This window comes from Thermobia domestica, chromosome 11 (assembly GCF_964235325.1).
Source record: "Thermobia domestica chromosome 11, izTheDome1.hap1.1, whole genome shotgun sequence".
Classification (NCBI taxonomy): domain Eukaryota; kingdom Metazoa; phylum Arthropoda; class Insecta; order Zygentoma; family Lepismatidae; genus Thermobia; species Thermobia domestica.
In genome coordinates this window covers 266,958,846-266,984,838 of record NC_137464.1, presented here as the reverse complement: position 1 = coordinate 266,984,838, position 25,993 = coordinate 266,958,846, and the positions used below count along the sequence as shown (strand labels likewise).

Below are 25,993 nucleotides of genomic sequence, written 5' to 3'. Positions count from 1 at the left end.
GTCATGTGTATGGATTTTAACAGCATTTGTTTTTTCGTATTATGTCAGGGGGCGAAATCGTAAGGGATAAAAGGATTTCAGTCTGAAAAAAATTGGAGAGAATATCCTCCTCAGGATACTTTCATGGGAGTAAGGAATTAGTAAAAATATAGGATATACATTTTATAGCAGGTTTAAAATTATGGTTTGGGTATCATATTTCTTTTCTGTTAATTATGTTCTTCAATGTTCGAATTTTGATCATTCTCATGATATTTTCTGCTTTCAATGGAGTTCCATGAATATTATACCAAATGTTCTTTACACTCTGTAAGAAACCATTTCTGAAGATAATTTAGGTCCTAATGAATATTATTCATTAGGAAAGGGAAGTATTCCTCTCCTCTCAACATGAAAGCAGAGCAAGGTCCGTCGACCCTACTGTTCCGCGCTTTTACAGGTCCCTTCATAACTCGCTGTTTCTGCGTAGCCACTTTCTCCAGCTGTAGTGTGACGACACAGTGGTGAAGGAGGGACAAATATTGTGTGGTAAGCCTATGTTCCGCCTTAGCGCTTTGCAAAGGAAAACAAATTTTTAAATACAATAAAAGTAAAGGCTACATACAGATACAATATGTACTCACTATAGCATTGAGTATCACTTGAAGAATAACTTTGCATCCACTATCTTAAAGAACATTCCTCCTGCGGACTTCCTGTGTTTTTCTATTCAAAAACCGAATTCTGAAGTATGTCTTAGCCTTGTCGAATAGTTTCAAGATCGAATTGTCTTTCTTAGGACATAAAACGGTCGGCCAATCACATTCTTTTTCTTTTCTTCGATTCACAGTTTTTTGTGAAATGTTCGAAATATAACTTCATACTATTTTATTGTTTCCATCCACCTGGAAGAAGGTGAAACGAGACCACCACATAGCCTCATATTGCCACCATTGAACTTCGAAAGAATCGCAACTATCTTGAATCCTGAGACTTTAACTTTCGATATGATTTCGAAGAGTAATTTTTACTTTTCATAGTCTTATCGAAATCATAACAAACTGGCTCTTTCCACACATCTATTAAGCCTCGAATCATTGGCACCTGTACATTTCTGTGTGGTCCTAAAAAATAAATAAACGTTTTGGTCATAGCATACACCCGTATTAACATTCAATTCATCAAATATAAGCACTGAAAATTTTCCCACACTCTTTAAGTAGCGCCCTTGCTAAGTCAAAATTTTCAAAACTGGGGTAGGAATACCAGGAAAAAACGGTAATTTTTGCATACAACGTCGAAATGTTGACACATTGGGTACGGGGATTCGAACTTGTAACCGCAGATGATTGTATAATTTATCAATGAGGCGTGTTGTGTTAATGCACGAATGATATCTTAATCAATCCATCTTAGTTTTTTCTGGCCATTCATTAGCATATTTACTTGGCCCTGTATAAAACTTTTTCATAATATATCCACCACCGGTTATTAACCACTTTATTGAAACGATCACAATATTATATTTTAGAACTGGCCTTTGAAATTAATTCTTTATTATATTTGCTTTCCAATTCTTTTAACTTCGTTTGTAAACATATTATTTTGGCTTTGTACATACTGTTAGACTTCAGTTTTTCGTTCTCTTTACGCAAAAAGGAGAGCTCTTCTTTTGGTTTATGCCCCTCACTCTCCATAAAACAAACGAAAAATAACATAAACAAAGAGTTATTTTTTATTTCAGTCACAATAGTTATTTCATCTGGCTGCACCCCAATGTCTGATTTGTTTTTTCTTTAAACACCTAACTTCCGTACATTTAATTCTTTCATTATTTACATCAACACGGTTCCGTATAGTAAAGGTAAGTTTAGTGAAGGCATCTTGTTTAAACTTTTTCTTGGGTAGAATATTTAGAAGCTCACATTTTAAATTATGTCTATAAGCTTCGGGAATAAAATGATCGGAATAGACGCTGGCGTTTTCAACTTTAAAGATGATTTTCCGACAGCATTTCTTTTGCCAAACTTTCAGCAAAGGAACCGAGGGAAATACATGATAAATAACTTTGGAACCCGTAGTATTTCTACTATAATTGCGACAAGTACTTAGTGTAGACATGCTTATAGGCTAACACGAGCACTACAGTAATTAATGTTTTCTTAATACAGGAAAGCAAGAATCACTCACTTTCCTGCAAAAATCAAAGAAACAAACAAGGGTGAATGACAAGGACCTTGGGCGAAAGCTGTTTCTGCTCCGCCGTGACGTCACAATTTTACTGCATCTTTCTAACTTTAAATGAAGAGGTTTTCAAAGAAGGGTAGTTATGACGCGACCTTAAAAGAGGAAAGGAACAGTAGGGTCGACGAACTTTGGAAGCAGAGGGCAATTTCGCACACTGGTCAGATCAAACATTTCCGCGTAACAAAACGAAGGTCCCCCTGTAAAACCTCTTCATTTAAAGTGTTATTGTTAGTATCATAAATTTGCTGAAAGCAAACAATTTGAAGGGTTCGTCGATAATATCTGCTTTTTTGTCCTGCGCCCGCCTTCCAAACGAAGAGGTGAATTTTACAACATGACTGCTGTATAATAAGCGAGCGATTGGTAAAATGGTAAAAGTGTATTTTTATGTGTATGTGTGTGTGTGTGTGTGTGTGTGAGAGAGAGAGAGAGAGAGAGAGAGAGAACGAGAGAGAAGACAAAATTTTAGTTGCAAGATGACATACTTCAATTGCCGTTTTCGGTTAATTTCGGTTCGTATAGCAAAAAGAATACCGCCACCAGAGAATCCGCCATCTCAACCAGAACTTTCAACTACAGCCTGTAATGAGTGTAGACCTTATCCAGTTTTCAAATTGAATAGATGGTTGTGGTAGTTCGGTTTCTTGACCTTGTAAAAATCTTCTCTGTCTTTGATTTTGTTTGTCATCATTCCAGCCAGAAATGAAAAAAAAAAAAAAAAAGAGAATTCCTCAGTTTACAGTAAGGGAAATTGGGGACAAGACATTAAGGATGATATTCCTGGAAGCTCATGTATCACGATTGATTCATTCAATAGACAGAGGACACTTTTCTATGAAGGCTTTTCAACATGTTTTCTCACAAAGGGGATTTTCCTTTTGCAATCTATATGACCACTGGCAATTTCAATCTTGGCCATTCCCGCCAGCGTTTTCATTTTCGAGACGGGACAAGTAGTCTGTCTCGTCTCGTGTCTCGTCTAAAAGGGTTCCGTCTCGTCTCGTGTCTCGTCTCGTTTACGAGACGAGACGAGACGGGACACGAGAAATGTCTCGTCTCGTGGCAACACTATCCATTAATGGTAGTCTCTTTAGTCCTCTCCCTCTCTTTCCAGCCACCATACTCTCTAGCTCAGGGTTTTCAAATTTTCCGATAGCGCTACCCCCCTGTTCATTCGGAAAGTGATCTGCAGACCTCCGTGCAATGCTATCTGAAATTTGACATGGTATTTTAAAATATACTGATTAGAATTACTACTGACAAGAAAAAGATCAAGAAAAATAATGCAAAAAGTAGTTTATTCTAAAGATACATGATTCTATCCCAGTGAACGAAATTTCAACGGAAAATACAGTAACTCTCAAAATTGACTTTTTAAAAAGAAAATCCACTTGGTAACGTTCTGAAATGTGGGATCACTAATATGAAGAATGAAATACTTTGAGATTTTCCACAGCTGCATCGAAATCTGGAATAACTTTTGTCACCATCAATCTTAGATCCAATTCCACATTAAGATGATTTCGCTTTAAAATTTTAATACTGCAAAGAGCAAAAACAGATCTGCTTACATAAGTAAGTGGTAGGGAATTGGTAAAAGTTACCAAATATTGCAATGCCTTTTTTTTTTTTTTTTTTTTTTTTTTTTAGACAACTCTTCATACTCACAGCGCACACGGAAACCAATTTGAGTCTAGAGTTACTCGCAATGGTGCATCTAGGAACATATTTTAGAACAGGTTTCTTAGTTTTATTTTTTTTAAAATAAAGACTTCGGGGCAGATTTGATGTTTATAAGCATAGGAATGACTAACATTTACTTAAAAAAAAAAAAAAAAAAAAAATCTGGAAAATTGATGGTAGTGATGAGAGCTTTCCGCGACTTGAGAATGAAATCCATGAAATTCCGAGGCATCATGCAGTACAACTGCTTTTCAAAAAGTGTCCTAACAAAGAAGGAATTTCTCTCACTTGAAGTAATCATATATAACGGTAGAAATTTAGTAAAGTAGGAATATATTTAAATTTTCAAACTTAGGTATAATTTCTAATTGCTTTCTTTGTAGTAACTGAAAAAAATATTTCTTGCGTAACAGCTGTGAGTTCTATTTTATTACAACACATTTTATTTTTAGGTTTTTCGGACCTTCTTGGCTAGGTCTCACGGACCCCACTTTGAGTTGAGATGATTTTAGTTTAGCGCCCCTTTCAGCAGCGAGGCTATATGAGACGTGGACCTACTGATTAACGTGGAATCCGAACCACATGAGCTCCCGCCGGGAATCGAACCCGGGTCTCCCACGCCAAAGACACGTACGCTAACCTCGGACCCCACTTTGAGAACTACTGCTCTAGCTCGTTCCTCATGATGCAGTTCCTTCTCAGCCACTGTTCCAACCAATTTTTCTTCCTCTTCTTAATAATATCTAATATTGTTCTTTTCTCCCTCACAATTTCTAACACTCTTCATTCGTTTTCCGCTCAGTTCTCTCCATTCTTCTTCACACCCATATTTCGAAAGTATCTAGTCTCTTTTCACCACTTTTGTGTAATATCCATATTTCTGCCCCATCCTTCTATTCCAATACTCCACAACACAGTACAAAACTCCACACGAAGTATTTTATGAGACTTTTTTCACAACTCTTTATTTAAAGTTAAAGGAAATAGTATTTTTTCCTCCTAAAGGCTTCTTTTGCCATTCCTATCCTTGCTTTTATTTCACATGCGCACTTTATATCATCACTAATAATAATACCTTAGTATCGAAAACTAGTCACTTTCACGTCTACTGCTATATTTGATACCGACCGCTTCGTTCCAGTCACAATGGCTTTTGTCTTTCTAACATTTATTTCCATCTCATATTCTTCACAGCCCTTGCTCAAGTTTTCTGACATCTTATTGATTTTTTTTTTTTTAGATTCCGCAACAAGCGCCATATCATCTGCAGAGCGTATATACCTAATGTTTCTGCCTCGTACTGGAATACCGTCTTCATTAGGTAGGATATTAATGATAGGAAAACTAGCGGAATGGTTAATTAAGACACCCAGGCGGCATGTGCGTAGTTAGGATTTGTCTGGTGGGGGCACGAGTGTGGAGTTAATATGAATAACTCATTTTTGATCACTTTCTTACTGTGACATTTTTATTTTTTGTCAAAAAAATTGGGGGCAATGCCCCCCTATGCCCCCATAGCTCCGCCCTTGCTAGGGGGTGTACGAATTTCGTTCGAGACTTCCAGTTCAAAGGAGTTCTATGAAAGACACAGTACATTGGCCCTAGTAACATGTGGGGGCATAATTTATTTATTTATTTTTACATATTCGCTTAAATTAAAGAGAATGGCGGAGAGAATATAGCAGAGCTCACCTCGCGACTATATGGTTAACTTACGTTCCTTCAGTTCAAGCAGTGGGATTTCAGATTATTTCCTCCAGGACGAATTCCAATAAACGTGGTTTGATAGTAACAATGCCAAAATATTCAACGGTTGAGCACAATCGGAGAATTGCCCCCAGGCCACTCCTTGAAATCATCACTGCACGTAGGAGACGTGGATTCGAATGCCGGTAGTGGGGCCGCGGTGGCTCAGTGGTAGAGGGTTTTCCTCTGGTGCCTGGTGTCCTAGGTTAGATTGCAGTTCGCGCCAAGTGAACTTTGTGGTGAACAAAGACCGTGTGAATGGATTTTCTCCGGGTTCTCCCATTTCCTCTCACTTTCTTTATTCCATCATTTCATTCATTTCTCATCATTACCGTGTCCTTTAGCATTACCGTTTGACGTAAAACTTAAAGATTTCATTTAATTTTTTTGGTTGCCGGTGGGAATTTAACCGGTAGTTCGGACGTTACCTTAAGCTATAGGTCCACCTCTCATGTAACCTAGGTGCTGAGCGAGACGCTAAACTTCAATTCAGCCAACCAAGCTCTTAACATAGTAGAATTTTGGTAGGGGGGTCTCAGTGATAGAGCACTCCGTTGTGTGGGGCCTCTGGTTCAATTCCCAGCCAAGTAAATTTCTGGTTATAACATTGGTCCATTGATTTTTTCGGGGTACTCGTTTCCTCCCACTTTCTCACTCCAGTAATTCTTCTATCATCATTCACTCGATTAAACTGAAATATTTCATTTTCTTTTTTTCAAGGCAGAATTTATTGTTGCTTGCTCTGAAACAGAATGTTGGATGAAAACAGGATTTGTTTTCCTGATAGTAAACAAACGTCTTGATTTTTAAAATGCATTTCTGTGTTTACATCCGAATGGTACTGTTTGAATTAAAATGCCTCGTCCATTCTCTGCGACCTTCAAAACTAATGTATAGATAGATCACACGCGCCACCTACCAAACGCTACCGAAACTGCTTTCGACATTTCTTCTCGGTTGACAATAGATGGCAGCGTGTCTGCTGTTCTCTTCAGAAACAACTGTGATGACAGATCCATTTCAAAGTTAACGACCTTGCTGTGATATCAAGCGAGACAACAACGAAATAGGAGACTCAAAAACATCTTTCATTCGAAGTCAAATGTAGGATGTTCCTCAAAATCACTGTCAGTCATTTCATTGTTAAATCACACGTTTCTTGCGTTATAAAAGTTCATATGGATACCAAATGTAACCAATATTTGGAACGTTCTTTTTTAAAATATGAGCATCGTTCCTTTCATGATCCTGTTCCGTGAAAAAGAATGTTCTCTTCCTCATTCCACCCTTTAACAAGCATTCTCTTCCTCGTTACAACTTTTAAAAAGAACGTGTTCCAACTCTCGATTGAAGTGAATTCAATCCTTCACCGTTCCTTCAATGTTCAACTATTATTTTTACATTCGAGCGAATACAAGTGAAGGGAGTATGTTAATTAAAAAAAAAAAAAAAAAAAAACAAATTTCAATTGATTTACACGATTTACGGCCTCTATATACTGAAAAAGAAAAGTGATCTTTCGATATCTGTGCATTTGTTCGTCCAGAGTGAACACTTAGAGGTAGTGTTTCTTTCAGAGAAAATGTTCCGGGGGCACACCTAGTATTCGGAGGCGTACATATTGTTTTCACACAAGGACACCCATGTTGTGGTTTCCAAGGGGGGACATGTGTAAGTGACATTTCAAATGTAGTCTCAAATTTGCGGTAACTATTCTAAAATATCTATTGTGTTTTCAATCTTCCGAAACACAATTTCCTCTAAAGGAGGGGGGCGAGCGCCCCACCTTGCCCCCCTGATGGATGCCCTTGTTTTTACACGGTAGTATTCTATTTATTATTATATTATATTATAGACATATTATTTTCTCTCCTCCGGGGGACATTCTCAGAGCTTCAGAGGGCACTACCCCCCAAAGCAGTCTGAAAGAAACACTGCACAGAGGCCATACCATTCAACGAAACCAGACAAAATTTTGAATATAGGTTTTTATAAAATTCTTCACAAGGAGTTTCGAATTGTTTTTCTACTAACCCGCCCAAAAAGTGGTAGTTTAATGTAGTGTTCCCACCTGGTGTGTCATGCAGACCCATAGGGTGTTTACCAAAATTTTAGAATTTAAAACTCAAAGGATTTAATAATTAGTTAAAGCCAATTTTGAGACATATTGTACCAGTTGAGACCTCCAGCAGCAATAAGAATGCTGAGTACTACATACAATCAATCACTACTTCATAGCAACTTGCAGGATACACTGTTATAATTTATATTAGTAACAAAAATTAAAACAAATACGTTGCTATGTCGTGGGCATTCAGTGACGTGCATCGTCAATCAAAAAAGGTTGGGAACCACTGATTTAGTGGATGGCGAGAACCAAATATTGTAAGTTGTCCAAAAACAGATTTAACGATTTTCTTGATTTTTAATAAATCACATTTCATTAACAACTTTATGAAATGGTATCAGTCGTTTTTCTAGGAAACTCCAAGAGTAATATTTTATCCTTGGAATCAATTAGTTTCGGTTGATATACTCAAAAAAGACTAGTACTATTGCATTCATATTTCATAAATAAATGCTTCTATCCTACAACATGACATAAGCCATTTCTCACGTCTTGGGGATTTATACTTTTTGATTATTAAAATGAATATAGGCAATTTTGTTGGCATTTGGTGAACAAATGTTTCATTAAAGAGAGTACAACGTGGCGCAAAGTGTGAATGTAAAGTACCACATGGTTTATACCACAGGCATGCACAGAATATCGTCAAGTGAGTGTGTGTGTGTGCGGGGGGTTCAAGTACTTAAGGGTCTTGACTACAGCGAAATTCAACTACCGCTAATTTTAGATTTTTTCTGTAATATCTTCAAAACAAATAAAAAATATTCGAAAAACAGAAACGTAGTGAACTAGACAATACGATTTTGCATGTGGTACCTTTACCACAATTCATCTGTCTGCTTTTCGTACGCAGCTATTTAGAGAACCCGCAAAAAAATGCTAAATCTATCTACAGTTGCAAATCGAAAGCAGACAGATGAGTTGTGATAACGATATCACATGCAAAATCGTATTTAGTTAACTATGTTTCTGTTTTTCGAATATTTTTATTTGTTTTGAAGATATTACAGAAAAAAGTCTAAAATTAGCGGTAGCTAAATTTCGCTGTAGTGAAGGCCCTTAATTGCATTTCTTTTTAGGACAAGCGTTATATATATATATATATCCTAATACAGTAAATGTTTATTTTTCCATAATACTCAACAGCGGGAAGAGGCACGGTGGCTCAGTGGTACAGCGCTTACCTCTGGTGTGTGGAGTCCCTGGTTCGATCCCCGTCCAAGTAAGTTTGTGGCACACAACATCGTGTCCGTTTGTTTTTTGGAATACTCCCATTTCCTCCGACATTCTCATTCCACAAATTGTTCCATCCTCATTCCCTTGCCATAATCATCCGTCTGTCTTAGCCTAAAGATCATAATCATGGGGCATTAAAGTGAGTGATTTCGTTTCATTTTCAACAGGAGGAGGGGGTTTTAACTCAGAAATCCTTTTGCATGCGTGACTGGCCCATACAAAGGAATATGTACAGATCTTGAGAATACATAGCCCAAGTAGCATTTTGGGTTCACAAATGGTTGGGCCAAACGGCCATAGTTGGTTGGCCAACGGTGATTTTGACGGTACTGCAAATCGTTATGCCAATAATTATTTGCAATGTTGGGCCAACAGAAGATTGTGTACAGTTGGCCAACCAACCAATGGACGACAGTGTGCCAACCATGGAGGAGTTGGGATAACGAAATTCCAACAAAATACCAATGAGAAAATCACAATCTACCAACTATGGTGTGGTTGGGCCAATGGAATGCCAACAAAACACCAACCTGGAAAGAAAAAACAGTTGGCCGACGATCGTTATCCTACGAAACGCCAACATTGTGACAACAAAATAGAACATAATCTTTCGATGCATTGCCGAAACAACGATGCACCTACGCTGTACCACTGTTTTGTTTTCGCTTGTTGGTATCAATGGTTGCTGGATTGTCGAATTTGCCGTTGGCATTTTGATAGTGGCTTTGCCAACGATGCCTACAAATAGATAACCGTTGGCACACCGTTTGACAACGAAAATGTTACTTGGGAGTGCTCTATTTTAGTGATATTCAGAAAATTGGCCATTCGCTATCTTTTTACTAAAATAGTGGAGAATTCTTAGAAACAAGACTGAGGAAAATCTGTCAGAATGGTTGGCAGTAGGATTCGAACTAGTATTTCCTTATTGCAAAGCAAGAATGCTAACTGCTCATCTAACTCTAATTCTTCCTTCAACTAAGACTTTCAATTTCATAGCGCAGCGAGAGAGAGAGATTCGTGAAGTGAACCAAGTGCAAAAGTAATGCAATACGCGTACGAGACCATTCAATTACACAAATAAACTTCGAAAGCAGAAGATGATTCCAAAGTTTTGTTCATGGACGTAATTTGGGAATCCGACATAGTTCATTATCAAATACAAATGTGGATAATTGGACAACGTGTTGATGAGAAACCATCTGCGGAACTCTGAATGTTGACATTCGTTTACATTTTCCAGCGATTTTATTTCTCTGCGTGAAGTTAACGAATTTAAAAGTCTGTAGCTGTTGGGATGCCCCTGTTTCCCCCCCAAAATGTACTATTTTTGTCGTTTTAGTATGTCGAGCGGACATTAACACATATGACGAAAGAACGTAGTGTTTGCACTCATTCATTGCATCCGTCTGTGTCCATATTGATTCCGAGATTATTAAGAAAAAAAGAAATTGGTCCAGAAGGGAATGGAAATGATGCCAATAAAATTACAAACTAAAACAGGAAATTGAGAATTGTAGAAACCCACTGTTGGAATGATGTGTCCTATTTAGTACTAGAATTAAACAGCGGAGGAATGTAGAACCTAATTAGGTTTTACATTTTAAATTAATTTATGAAACAAAATAACATTCATGATCATCATTATCATAGATATTGCGCCCTTATTGGCTGGTCACTTGCCACAGCTAAGAAGCCTCTATGATCCACGATCTTCCGCTAACCTCTTCGTCTTTACGTACAATTTTTCTGTGGATATTCTCCATTAATTGTAGTCTCCTTCACCCTCTCCCTCTTTTTTCTGCCACCATACCCTCTACATGTTCCTCATGATACGGTTCCTTCTTAAGAAGCCTCATCCCGGCGAAATTAAAATACCGCTAATTTTACAGTAATTACCGGTATGCGATATCTTCAAATAGATAAAAGATAATTGAAATATGAAACTAGAGCACCCTAGACAATATTATTTTGCATGAGGTACCGTTATCACAAGTCACCTAGTGGCTTTCCGTTTTCAGCCGTTTAGAAACGTGAAAATAAATCCCGATTTTCAAAATGGCTCGAAATCGAAAGCAGATAAGTGAATCGTGATAACGGTATCTCATGTAAAATGATATTGTCTAGGGTGCTCTTGTTCCACATTTCGATTATATTTTAATATTTTATCTATTTGAAGATATCACATAATTACTATAAAATTAGCGGTATTTTAATTTCGCCGGGATGAAGCCTCTTAAGCAACCTCTTAATCAGTTTCTCTTCCTCTTCTTAATAATATCTAAAATTGTTCTTTTCTTCCCCGACCATTTCCAACACCCCTCATTCGTTTTCCGTTCAATACAACTAATTCTTTCCATTCTTCTCTACACCCACATTTTGAAAGCTTCCATTCGTTTTTCATCACTTTAACGTGATACATGAAACGAAACTAAAATTTAAAATTTCAAGTTTAACGTGAAGAACATTCACTTCTATCCTTAATCAACTGGATACAATTTCTGCTTTGTATTCCTGTTTCTAAGAGATCCATCTTAATATTATCCTCCCATCTACGCCTAGGTCTTCCTAATAATCGTTTTCCAATTGCATTTCCAGTTAAAACTTTGAAAGCGTTCCTACTTTCTTCCATTCTGGCTACATGACCTGCCACCTGAACTTCCTAGATTTGATTACTTTAACAATGTTTGGTAAATGGTACATTGTAAATTATGTAGTTTCTCGTAATGAAGTTTCAATCAATCTCCATCTCCGTTCCTTCTTGGGCCCTAATATCCATCTCAAGATCTTATTCTCAAATACTTTCACTCTACGTTCTTTCCTCAGAGTAAGACACCATATTTCGCAATCGAAAAATGAAATGAAATTTTTGAGTTTTACGTCCCACGGTTATACCGGCTACGCTAGCAATAAATGCAATGGTGGAATGAAGAAAGTGGGAGAACCCCGAGGAAACCCACGCACACGGTGTTTGTCCACCACAAGGTTCACTTGGTGGGAGCAGGGTTTGAACCCGGGACCCCATGCACCAGCCACCGCGGCTCTACCAGTGAGCCACCGTGGCCCCCTGTTTCGCAATCATACAGGACAACAGTCATGATTATCGCTTTATACATTTTAAGACAGAATTCGCGCCAGCAAATTTTTTGAACTGAATAATAATACAAATTCCCTTCTTTTACTCGACATTTAATTTCTTCATTAATATGGTTTTCGTCTGTGAATAATGATCCCAGATATTTGAAAGTATTCACTTTGTCGAAAGCATTATTTGATATTTTGACTCTTCCATAATTTGCAGTATTACGATCCACGCGAATTTCCATGTACAGTATTTACTTTTCTCTGCATTTACTTCTAAACCCATGTCGCTGTCCCTGCAGCCGTTTAATAAAACCTCTACATTTCTTTCTATGATTCTCTTATCATCCCCTATCAAATTTACATCATCACTATACATCATAACTTAGTGAATGTCATTCAGGTCTAAACCGTGTTACTATCTTTGATTCCTTATAGCGTGTTCTAAGATTATCAATAATAATAGAGACACTGCATCTTCTTGTTTCAGACCATTCCCGAATGAAAACTCGTGGGCAAGTATTTTCCTGTTCGAACTTTGCTTTGGGATAGCTTTTTTGGTATACCAAATTCAGTAAGCATTTTGTACAATATTTCTCTCCTAACCAAGTCGAAAGCCTTTATAAAATCAATAAATAATTGATGTGCTGGAGCATTATATAGTTGAATGGTAAATATCTGGTCAATAGTTGAACGATTTTGCTTAAATCCGCACTGATACGCCAAAATTACTACGAGAGAAACTATAAGCATTACACAATGTGAGCTGAAACAGAACTTGGAATTCAGACAAGGTAAACAGTCTCAGAATGTCCAAAGAGCCGTCCATTTCATCAAAGTCTGTACAATTCTGAGTGTTTTAGGAAGATGTTTCAGTTGATCGGACATTAGTTCACAACTGATTGTTTAAGAAACACTACGATTAGGATTTGGAGAAACAAATGTAAAGGAGTTGGTCAACTATTGTCTTCGTTGTGCCAAGATGTAACACATATTCGTACTCAGGCCAAGTTGGTTATTTATCCATCACAAGTATTTTTGCCACTGTTACAATCAGAGGACGTCGGAGAAAACATTCGTTTGAATGCCAACACCTATTGTGGAAGCCAAAGTAAACGTCTTAAGACAATAAAAACAATTGTAAACTATCCTTCTCTTCTCTATGATCGTAAAACAATGTTTACTATTCAGAATTCTCACGATTTAGAAAAATAAATCCACAGGTGAGCTCTGATTCACATGGCAAAAGCTGCCAGGATTTTAAGTCAGATTGGAGTGGGAAATATTATGATCTATTACGGCATTACTAAACTATACGTCTTCGTACCTAATCTATTATCAGCACTTTGATTGGTTGATTGATTGGAATGTAATCCGGACGTAAGGAGAAAGACTGTTCGTCCCTGTCATAATGAAGTCGAGTCCTGTTGATTAAAAGGGAGGCAAGTAAAGTAAATAAAAAATAAATGTTGGAAACGTAAGTGTTTGAAGAGAGAAATAAATAAATAGCTGATAAAATAAATAAATACCCGATAAAATAAATAAATAAATAAATAGCTGATAAAATAAATAAATAAATAAATGTTGGAAACGTAAGTGTTTGAACAGAGAAATAAATAGCTGATAAAATATAACAAAATACAAAGCCAATAATAGAGTCAAAAGTTAAAATAATAAATAGCAGTTCAAGTAAGTTTGTGGTGAACAACACCGCGTCTGTGGGTTTTCTCAGGATACTCCCGTTTCCTCCTACCTTCTCACTCCATTAATTCTTCTATCATCGCCACTTATCATCGCCACCATCGTCTTCCTTAGCCTAATCGTGGGACGATATTTCATTTCACTTTTCAATAAACTTCATAACGAGGAACTGTATAATTTATACCGTTTTCCAAACATTGTTAGGATCATCAAATCTAGGAGGGTCAGATGGGCAGGTCATGTAGTCAGAATGGAAGAAAGTAGGAACGCTTTCAGTCTTAATTGGAAATCCAATCGGAAAACTACTATTAGGAAGACCTAGATGCAGATGGAAGTACAATATTAAGATGGATCTTGCAGAAATAGGAATACAAAGTAGAAACTGAATCCAATTGGCTAAGGATAAAAGTCAGTGGAGAGCTTTTGTGAACACTGCATTGAACCTCAGGGTTCCATAGGACATAGAGTTACTTAGTTTGTTTGTTATATCACTAAACAAAAGATAATGTATAATGTCAATAGCGCTTAACGAAAAAAAAAAATGTTCAAAGATGCCAGGCGCGCATCCCTATTTCTTTGTTGCGAGGAGTCCATTTTTGGGAGGAAGGAATCCAACCGGTAGTATTGAACCTGAATTATTCTGCACTGGAAAACACTGTAAGCGAATTAAGTACTGCTACCTATAATCTCTTTCATTAAAAAATGTTTTTAATAAGAAAAGAAAGAAAGAGTACAGATGAAGCATATAATCAAACCTTTATGCTACATTAATTATGTCTGCTAAACAAGTATACCTTTATAGAAAAAAATGAAATTTTTGAGTTTTACGTCCTACGATTACGCCGGCTAGACTAAAGGAAACGGTGCGGACGAAATAATGAATGAAATGGTGTAATGAAGAAAGTGGGAGGAAACGGGAGAACCCCGAGGAAACCCACGCACACGGTGTTTGTCCACCATCAAGTTAGAAGTTCTGTTGGGAGGTCTGAACCCGATAGACCCCCGTGTGGATCCGCCCTTGCATACAACAAATGAATAAATCTCATTGGCTGTAAATCCTCATGCGCAGGTTTTGAGGAAATTGAGAAAGTTATTTTTATAAGTTAAAAATTAATACTCTACAACAGCCACGCCATCTATGAAGATGAATCTGGTATTAAGTATTCGCTAATCAAGTTCTTAAGTGTAATGCTTGGAAGATGACAGCACTTTATATGGTTAATGAAATATATCCCGAAATTATCATTAACTAATAGTAGGTATTGTCCAATAGTAAGACATAGAGAAATGATATATCACATTGAACTGAACAAAAATGATACACAAAATAATGTGTATGTTTGAGGGTAAATTATCGTGCATACTTTTATTGCATTAACATGTAAAAATTAAAAAATAAAACATCGATATTAGTGTCGAATTCATACTTTTTGGTGTAGCTTAAGATGTTTAAGTCCAAACCCGTGTATAAAAAGAATCGAAAACGGCCGATATTAGTGTCTAATCTATAGTATTCCGAATCGAACTTTCGATGTCTCTTTAAATTTAAATTTATCTCCCAAGAGTATGTTTCACATTTGATTTCATGCCCCTATTTCAACCACAAGTGAGAGACATCAATTAGCACTTTCGATTCCAATAAATAGTGCCCATAGTACAAAAGCAGTGAGTGATAGAGTAATGGCTTTTTGATATGGATTTAGCATCCGAGAAACAGGTTGCCTCTTTGATGTTATTCCTCTATTGTGGGCTTGCCAGACGTCCCAGTTTGACCGGGACACTCTTAGTTTTGAGGGGTCGTTCCGACGTCTCCACCTGGTTTCCTGTTTAGTCCTGGCCAGACGGAGAAATTTAGTTTCTACTTGGAAAGTTATTTAACGACTTCTAGGGTTTTTTCCATTGTGGTCTCGTGACATCTTAGGTCTACGATCTGCCATCCTTTTTAACTTCTACGACTGGTCAAACACCGACTCGTAAAGTATACAAAACTGATTTCTGCATTATTAGTTTTATTATTGGTATTACAAACCAAAATACTGTCTTTGTGCACATTAACATTTATATAACGTAAGTCTGAATTGTGACCAACGTTTCAGACATTTTTTTGGGAGACACTGCCCCCCGGAAGAGATCAAAGTAATACATTTGTAATATAATAATGAATAGAATAATACCAGCAGTGCTCCTCCGAATACTAATTGTGCCTAACCTGGAATATTTTTTTCTGAAAGAAACACTGATTGTGACCGATAAGTAATCTGTAAGAATAAATCTCGTAAATTATTATAATTTTGAAAAATGTGCAATATAAATTTTCATTATACATGTCTCTTGTTAAATTGAGAATTTATCACGAGGATTTTTGATAAAATATTGACATGAGCAATGTCTCGGTTTGGAGTTTCAGAAATCTGGAAAGTCTACTCCGTTGCAAACAGCAGTTATAAATGTAGCGTACAATTTCAAGTTTGAATATTGAATTCACAGAGATCGGAAGTCTACCGTAGTTTCACATCATTGTTACACATATAATAAGACAATTGTGATGATGGAGAACACAATATAAATCAGTTTATCATTTTGTTGAGAGTTACATCAAAAATGAAATATTTAAAACAATTTAATTTGTTTTTTGATCTTCCAATTTAAACCAGCGCAAATCCTTACACCATTGCATAAAAGTCGGTGACCCCCGTGTGCGCAGTTTTTCTTTGGTGTTTTAAGAATCAAGTGATTGAAAGGAAATCTGTTGGTATAATTAGTTCCCATTTGCAGCTGATAATGCAGTTAATCAAGCAGCTGACGTCCAAAGGTTGTTTATACCTAGAGTGCCAAAATATCTTTTAACAGCTTGAAATGCGTTAAATCCTAAACATGTCAACTGGTGTTATTAGGAATTCTGATCACTTAGGTAAGGGATTAAATCGCTTCAATAAATAATGAGATTGGATGTCACAATGTTCAAACAAATGAACTCTAAATCATTACTTTTATTTTGAGTTCTTGTCCTTAATACGTTAACGTCACTGCCAGATAATTTCAGAAACTTCAGTGTACTACGGATCTCTGTTTGTTTGTTTGCTTGTTTCCTTGCTTCTTGAACTTTAATGTACGGTAACTTTAGTCCAAATTGACGAGTACGAATTCTAGAATTAAGCCGAAGCCTTGTGATTATGAACGCTATAAGTAAATAGCAATCCACGTCCCGAGTATTAGCACATAAATATTTTCTATATTGTATCGTAACAACTTTTCATAAAGAAAAACACAGCTTTCTTACAAGGGTGGCTAGAATATTTATTATAAAAAAATAAACTAGAAAAGTAACGGTTTCGGAGTTCCTTCCTCAGACTACACTCTACAACTGAAATCAGAAATAAAATTATATACAATAAAGAAAGGAGATCCACCAATCAGGAATCACCCCTCATTAAAAGTTCACTTTTCTTTTTAAAAACACTACCTCCCCTTCGTAGGCGAGCCAAAGCCATGTTATCATAATATTCACGTAACAACGTTTCGACTTTTCGAGAGGTTTGCATCTAGAATCCTTGCTTTTTTCGATGTATCTTGAAGTATACTTTCACACTTGAAGTACTTGATGATTAAATTGTAATCATGCTTAGTAAGTTGATTTCTTGTTCATTGTAATCAAATATTACAAAGTAGGTAGAAAAATTCAAAAATTCCAATCGCTTAATTCACGCACATTCGAACCACTGAAACACCATGTTACTTGCTGGTGCTGCCGGTGAAATACAGTATAACATAATATCTCGGCTTACATACATACACAATTGTCACGATCGTATTCGTGGGTTTTCTCGGGGTTCTCCCGTTTCCTCCCACTTTCTCATTCCACCAATTCTTCCATCATCATTTGCTTGACTTAATCATCGTCTCCCTTAACCTAAAGGGCGTAATTGTGGGACGTTAAACTGGAATATTTCATTTTCATTTACAATTGTTACATAATAGCATTTGAGTTTTTCATTTCTCAATTCTACGTTAAGGCTAAAGGAGACAACAAAAAATGAATTATGATTTTCTTTTTTTAGTTTAACGTCCCAAAAACGGATTATGATAATGAAATAAGTGGTCAGAGAGTAATACATAACATCCATGTCTTGAATGGGATTCAAACCAACTATGCACAGGTCTTGCGATAGTCAACTTTATGACTTAGATCACTCGATCCAGCTTTACATCAAAGTTTATATACTAAGATACACATACACATGTGCATAGATGATAAGATTGGGAGGGATGGAAACTAAGGTGAAATTTAAGAATTTGCAAGATACGTGACTTGATTAAAAATACAACTGGTAAAAAGTCACGAAATAATTGCATTTATAATATTTAGGAAATGCATGCCTGTTAGTAGTTGCGTGACTGAATGGTTTTTAATGTACTATACCTATAAATTGCATCCAAAACTCGCAAAATGGAAGAGAAAACCCCGTCTCTGAGGTGGAGTCCCATCGTTTGAAGGAGCCACGTACGCACAAAGTCCTCTTCATTCACACACTCACACAACAAGCGCTGGAGCCACAATGAAACAACAATCCATTTCACTTTGTACGAGGCAAAAATGGGACAATTTCAAGGTGAGAGGAACAAAATTGAAGACCGATAAAAATAGGTGTTGCGGCAACCCTTCTACTGACGTAAATCAATGGGGAGGAGAATTGGTTCTAGAAAAATAGATGATTATGATGTGTTGTATATACGAAGTACTAATTGTTTTCTTTTGTAAGTCACTAAGTCGAGGTCCGAAATATGTGATACACCGATCAAACTTTGATTGTTTGTGTGCGTTGGGGAATGAGAAACAGGTTTGATGATGTTTTAAATAGCATCCAACAATGTGTCACTTCCATTCCTTTGGTGCTAAAAGTAATGACTTGGACTGTTGAAGAATGATTTGTTCCGGGAGGAATTATTTTCAACTACGTATGCAGACCACGTCCATAAATGGGACAAAACCGCATCTGAGAGGAAACAATTTCAAACCACACTAATTAGCTGTAAAGGGCATCATTTCAGGTTTCGCTTGGAGAGCGGGAGAGGGGAGAAGTCTCCAACGACATAAATAGTTTAACGTTTTTTCATACCTCAAATTCCGGAGACAATTCCCCTCTGTCCCCTAAATGACGCCCCTGAGCGGTAGTTGATTCCATCGTCTTTTCTAATTATTCAGAGAATACTTATTAATATTATTCACAAAAGTTTTAAAATTTCTAATCGATTTTCGGTCACCTATGGTCAGGGGCGTCATTTCAGACTTCGTTTGGGGGGAAGGGAGAGCACCACCGACATAAGAAGACTTTCACGTTTCGTACTAATATATTAGTAGTCAATCGATTAAAGTATATGCATTACTCAAACTATTGGGGGGCAATTGCTCCCTCCTGCCCTCCCTAAATGACACCCCTGCCTATGGTGTACATATATTACAACAGATTGGTTATGTGAGATTTTGAGGGGCCAAAACTAGGTTTAAAAAAAAAAAACAGTGATTACAGGAGGAATGACTTCGTGTTATGGAAGGGTAATTGATGTGTAAATAATCTGTGAAGTGAATAAAATGGAAACGCAATGTGCGCAATGGAGAAGTAGAAAATGCTGCAGGAACTATTTGCAGTTAGCGGAAGTTACCGTGAAATACCAAACCTACTAACCTAACCATAACTAAAAACTAACCCAACCTAACAAAAATTAGGTAACAAAATAGTAACAATTTTTACCAAAAAAATGCTGGGCCCTCAAAAGCCGAGATATGTCCAGCAGGTAACACTGGAAATGGATACACTTGGCGTACAGATCATTCATATAGTGTCATAGAAGGCTACCGTCTAATTACTGGGGCATCACCATCACATGGGAAACTACGTACAACTAGGCGTACCGGAAGCGATATCCTGACCAAATATTAAGTATGTACTACCGTAGTTGTCTCATTTTATCCAGACTTGATATCATACTTCAGTCTGGAGCTGGACAAGATGCCAGCAGCTGTAGCAGAATATGCTACGAATAATTCGTGAACTCAAAGTCAACATTGAACCCATCATAGCGAATTTACCCCACAATATGTGCACAAAAGTGGTGCAAAATTGGAACTTCAGTATCCACAGGCTGAAGCAGAGGACGCCATTTCAACATTATCTTCAAAGCACCAGGCCCGTAGCCAGCCCAAAAACTTAAGGGGGACCCGGCTGAAGTTAGGGGGGGGCCCGATCCAACCATATGATAGTTCATCACCGTATTATAGTTCTTTTACAAGCCTACTGTAAAACTTTTAGGGGGCCAGCAAAAATGTAAGGGGGCCCGGCCCCCCTAGACCCCCCTGGATACAGGCCTGCAAAGCACGCCATTGATTGCTTTCCACAATGATAACAAATATATATTTTATTATCACTTGTAGTTTTTATTCTCATTTTAAAGTTCTACCATTCTTATTGGAGAAAGCTGCATTGTCAATCATATAAGATTTGTGAGCATTAGGTCCTGATACGCATATTAAGTTCTCGATTCATATATGTTAATAATACACTGACGCCATTTCATGTGATTCGTGTATAAATTTGTCTGATGAATTTGATTCAACTGAGATCGTGTGTGTGTGTGTGTGTGTGGGAACAAAGGCGAAAGTGTTGTGTGGCGTGTCAAAGGCACCGCACACAACAGCCATGACAAGACAACATGACGCACTGTCTGATTCAGAATAAGCCGTCTTAAAAATAACTGACGTCTTTGCAAAGTTTAAAATGCAACGGAAACAAAAGAACATCAGAAGCAATGAGGTTGGGGCCACAATTAACAAAACTCGCGCCCTGCTTCATTCATTTTGTAGTTCGGTTCAATCCTTCAGAGTCTGCTTTATCAAGGGGAAATTCTTCAAATGGTTGTCAGATATTGCATTGAGGCGTACGTGTACCAGGAAGATGGTAAGGAAAACTCCAAATAATAAACGTTGCTTGTAAGTTATTTAGGTCGGAATTTGGTTCAAGGGATATACATCCTCAGCAGTTTAAAAATACCTTCTGAATATGAATTAATAAATGAATCAGTCCAATAACATTTCTTTCTTAGAGTATAGTAAACGAATAGTTGAGTCACAAAACGGTTCTTTAGACGAAGGATTCGTGGGCTTAGATACATGAATATTGCGTACACTTTTCACGCATGCACAAAACCTTGGCATAGTTAATCAATGTTTCTAAGCTAAAGAAAGTACATTCAAGCTGTGTTCTTATGGTTATGTTTCCCAATCATTATGCTGGTGTCACTACCTGGCTTGCTGCAGTTCCGTTTTTTGGATATTCATTCGCGCTTCCGCAAGTAGCAACGCTATTCGCACTAAATAAATATTTTTTCATACAAGAAATAGCGTGATTCCTTGTTTCTTAAGGAAAAACAAACCTTGATAGCATATAGTACTTTGTAAAAGATTTATTTTATTTTATTTTATTTTATTTATTTATTTATTTATTTATTTATTTATTTTGTGTGTGGTGGGAGGTTAACTTCGACGTTTACCCATTAAAGGGGTATTTCCGTTCACCATAAAGTCCACTTGGCTCAAGGTGGGATCGAAAAAAAAAATGAAATGAAATCCCACGGTTATGATGGCTAGGCTAAAGGAGACAGAGATGATGAGAAATGAAGGCAATGCTGAAATGAAGAAAATGGTAGAAAACGGAAAAACCCACGTACATGGTGTTTGTCCAGCTCAAAGCTTACTTGACGCGAGCTGGAATCGAATCAAGGACCCAACGCACCAGAAGTAATCGCTCTACCCCTGAGCCACTATGCTCCGTTTTGAGAAAGCATCAAAACTGTAATTTCGTTGATTTGTTGAATAGAAGTTCAGCGTCTATTTTCAGCACCCAGGCTGCAGCCTGAGTCGTGAACGTACAGTTTAAGATGGAATTCGAACCGTCGTAATGCGTTCAAATTTCAAAGATCCTCCATCGGGAATCGAATCTAAGTCTCCGTGCATCAAAGACGCGCACGTTAACAAGCGTGGTTTTAGACTGGAAGTAATATGTTTGAAATAAAAGTTTCAAACAGTATATCGATATGCCTCTATGTACTATAAATATATTTTCTTTGTGCAACAATAGCTGATAAAGAATTTTCTTTCTAAGGAATAAACAAGTTATCGTTGATTCATTTTAAATTAAACGGAAAATAAGTCGCAATATTATATGCTACCGGTACTTTTAGTTTAAGGAAAACTCACACAATCTGAATCATCTGTTGCGAATTATATAAGGACAGATGTCTATTAATATGTAAAAGGATTTTTTTTTTTTTTTTTTTTTTTTTTTTTTGCAATTCCTGGTACTGTTCACCTGTACTAAAGAGTGACTCTCATAAATGGCTCAGCATTAAATCATGCCTCGGGATTTCCATTTTTCCTTTTTCTGCAAGCAGGAACGTGACTGCTATACCACTCATTAGCGGCACTAAGACATAAGGGAATTACGCTATAATGAGTGGTTATGAAGGGAAGTTCATGTACTATGCTTGAACGATCGTCTCGTCAGCACAAACAGTCGCGCATATGTTACCAAAGCTAAGGAGGACATCGGTGTCACCGGGGATCGATGTCGGAACAAATGCACTAAAAGTAACTTATCAGACATTCATCTCGACCAGAGCTCAATTTCATTTCAACTGTTGTTGTAAACAAATAAAGTTAACATTTTGTCCTATGTGCTTCGATAGAAGCTTAGTCGATAGTAAATAATAAAAAAAAGTCTCTCTGTTCAAGCTAATCTCCGAAGTATTGAAGCGTTTTGGATAACATTTTCGCCAGTAGAAAGTACATTTATTTATTTATTTATTTATTTATTTATTTATTTATTTTAAGGGTTCAGTGGCGAAGCGTGCCGCGAAAAATTGGGTAGACACCTATGCCTATTCAACTCTGAGTAACATCCCAAGTATTCTAACTGGCGACGCAGCTCTATTAAAACTCAATTTTAATATTAGGACCCGTAAAACAAGGAATATAGATCCAACACAAGGATAATGTTCAAGGTTCCGCTAGACGCTGGGCAATCTGTCTGCTTACGTGGAAGCAGGGTCTAAATAAGGATCTACTTTCTACTTGAAAAGAAAAAAAAGGAAGATAAATTATAGGAAATTTTAAATTAGGAAAAGACCTAAACTTAATCCACATAAAATTTTAACGGGAAGACAGTATCTACCATGTGTACCTTCAAGCCCCGCCACTGTAATGGTTATAGTATTCCTTCTGGGCAAATTGTTTTTTGGACGTTTATCAACAGATTTCATCCCCGAGAGTGCACTAGCGTTGGAGACAAACACGAGTATTGGTTCGAAGTCCATTTTGAACACTAGATTGTCTAACCTAGCCTTAGTGCTGAGAAAACAGTTGAAGTCCAAGCAATGAAGTGAATGGTATTAGACTATGCTTGACACTTTTTGACTCCAGGAAGCTGACAGTGTAAATGGTAAAGTAAGGAGTTGCTGTTGGGAGAATGTACGTTACCATTAGAAGAAGAATAAACAACAATAGATAGTCCTACATTCTTTAACAGTTATTTTTTTTAACATATACTGTACAGAAAGAAATAATCTGTTCAAACATAAGAATTGAGTTTCATTTCCCATTGTAACACTACGGTAGACTTCCAAACTACAGAAATTCAATCTTAAACATGAAGTACTGCACCTATAACTTTTGCTTGCAATAGACTAATAAGATCAAAGATGGGACCTGTTCCTCACACTCTTAATCCTTATCAGAAAGCCGTTACCCGCTATACTTAACTGTTTTTGTACTATGGCGACAAAGGAAGTTGTTAATTTGAACCAATTCCGGATTGAATAGATGTTAACGAAGATGGAATCTTCCCTCGGGACGCTGAACGGATTGCAAAAAACGCGTCTTGATATTTCTTACAGTTTTTGGTGTGATACCTGTCGACAGTGGCGTATTTACGATTTTGTTTCGGGGGGCTTTGCCTGAAAATGTGAAAATTCCCCAAGATATTTCATACAATTTACTATAGTAAGTAAGATTTCGGGGGGTCTTAAGCCCAGAAGCCCCCCTAAATACGCCACTGCCTGTCGACAGACGGACGCACAAAGCCGTTCTATGAGAATTCCCACTCTTATGCAATATATAATTTGGAGGTCTAATAAAAACTACCACTTTTATCTTGTATCACCAATTATTATTGGTAACAAGAAATACTTTTTAGAGACATAAAAATTTGTTTCTAGAGATTTTCTCGAAACTTGCGCATGAGAATTCGCCCTCAAGTACCTCATTTTGTTCAGCTGAATATGAACTATCGGTTGATATGTGTCGGTGTCATATCATTGGAGATAATTCTAGTTAAACAGACATTAAAATTTTAATATTAATTATAATTATTATGGCTTATAATTCTGTGTACTGGCGTCTTGTTACTGCCAGAATGAAAAGCTTGGTTACTCATCATACGTCAGCATTAGTTTCATCTTAATAGATGGCGTGGTTGTCGTCCAGTATCAAGTTTTAGGGTTACAAAAAATTAGTCTTTCGATTTTCTCGAAAACTACGCATGGCATTTTATTCAGCTCGATAACATTTATAATCTATGTGTTACCTTTAGTCATTCTTGTGGTCCTAATAACTGTAAATCTATTGATATCAATACGAAAGGCATCTGGTAAATCTTATTTCGAATGAGACGAACTTATTTTTCGAGGAAATGCAGTGGTTATTACCTCACGAAAAGAGTCTAGGTAAGGGCTTTGGGTACCATCAGGCGCGGTACCCGATAATACACATTTTTGAGGGGTTCAATAATACAAAGCACTATGTTTATATACTGTCGAATGGATATTATTCTACAGCAAATAATAATAATAATAATAATAATAATAATAATAATAATAATAATAATAATAATAATAATAATAATAATAATAATAATAATAATAATAAAATTTTTAACTACTGACGCCTATACCTAGGTATTATTATCGAAAATGATAAAATTAGATTGTTTTTATTAATAAAGAAATAGTACAGATGATAAGTAAGGTCAAAGTTTTAGTTTATATCAAGTATTTCTCTGCTAAACAAATGCGTTTTATTACGAAAGTATACAAATGTATCAGTGTAAACATTACATTTACGGCATTAGTGTTAAAGTATGGTAATAGGGTATAAATACGGCCTTTTTATGGTCTATAACCATAAATTTTACAGTAATACCGTAAGTTTTAGTGTAATCGTTTGGCAGCAGAATTGACGGTAATCGGTCAGTAGACGTGAGCAATAATTTTTATAGTGTATGTTGTGTTACGAAGCTTTTTTGAGGGGTCCGACCCGGTGGACCGCCCCGTGGGTGCACTCCTAGGTATGATAAAGGGTAAGAGCTATGTTCCGATTTTGATAAAGAATATCAAGGTCCAACATCGGAAAATTAAATGGGGGAAAGGGTTCATGATTACACATACGCATGTAAAATAGAAGGTCCATTTGTAGCTATCATTATGCCAAAACTACTATGATTCGAAAATGAAATCTGTTTTACGTTCCACGGTTATGCCGGTTAGGTTAAAAGTGACGGTGGTGATGAGAAATGAAGGAAATGGTACAATGAAGGAAGTGAGAGGAAACGGGAGAATCCCGAGAAAATCCATACACACGGTGTTTGTCCACGGACCACAAAGGTCACTTGACGCGAGCTGGGATCGCACCAGTGACCCCATGCGCCAGAGGTGAACGCTCTACCACTGAGCCACCGCGGTCCTTCGAGATCACGATCATATGTGGTCATCGCCTACGTCAAATTGTAGACATAACTAATTCTTGAAAATTCAACATTGAAGGAGAGACGAAGAATGTGAATGATTGACCTCCACAGTGCTACACGGGTAAAGTTACTACTGTTTCACAGCAACTGCATCAAACGAAACTAGCTAAGAATTTATAGAGAAATAAACACCTCTTTTCTCCTTATTATTATTTATCTCAACTGCTGCGGCCGTTTCAACTGCATTTACAAAGGAGACGACACCGCATTGGTTAAAAATAAGAAGTCGTTCTGCGCAAGAAGATGAAATGCCATGCGATTTGATGCATGCTCCATTTATATGATTTAATCCTGGGTTGGAAGAAATAATTCATTTATTTTTCTGCCAACAGGTGTAGCA

The 25,993-nt window shown here is 36.9% G+C and overlaps 1 protein-coding gene and 1 long non-coding RNA gene across 7 annotated transcripts in view; one reads left to right on the top strand and one right to left on the bottom strand.

Annotated features, from left to right (window-relative positions):
- The window catches only part of LOC145665058 (ATP-sensitive inward rectifier potassium channel 12-like), a 286,562-nt gene that overhangs the window by 83,623 nt on the left and 176,946 nt on the right, over positions 1–25,993 (bottom strand). Inside the window, exon 1 of one of the 5 annotated variants that reach the window (XM_081732313.1) lies at positions 18,222–18,301. The exons of the other annotated variants lie outside the window; for them this stretch is intronic. Coding sequence (XP_081588439.1) covers positions 18,222–18,286 — 65 coding nt within the window. The 5' untranslated portion in view covers positions 18,287–18,301. Of the gene's footprint in view, positions 1–18,221; positions 18,302–25,993 lie in introns of those variants that run through there. 5 annotated transcript variants of the gene reach the window in all.
- Positions 20,490–25,993, top strand: part of LOC145665062 (uncharacterized) — a 119,261-nt gene continuing 113,757 nt past the window's right edge. For both annotated transcript variants that reach the window (XR_014127547.1, XR_014127546.1), the window contains exon 1: positions 20,490–20,754. This is a non-coding gene — a long non-coding RNA (uncharacterized LOC145665062). The remainder of the gene's footprint in view (positions 20,755–25,993) is intronic.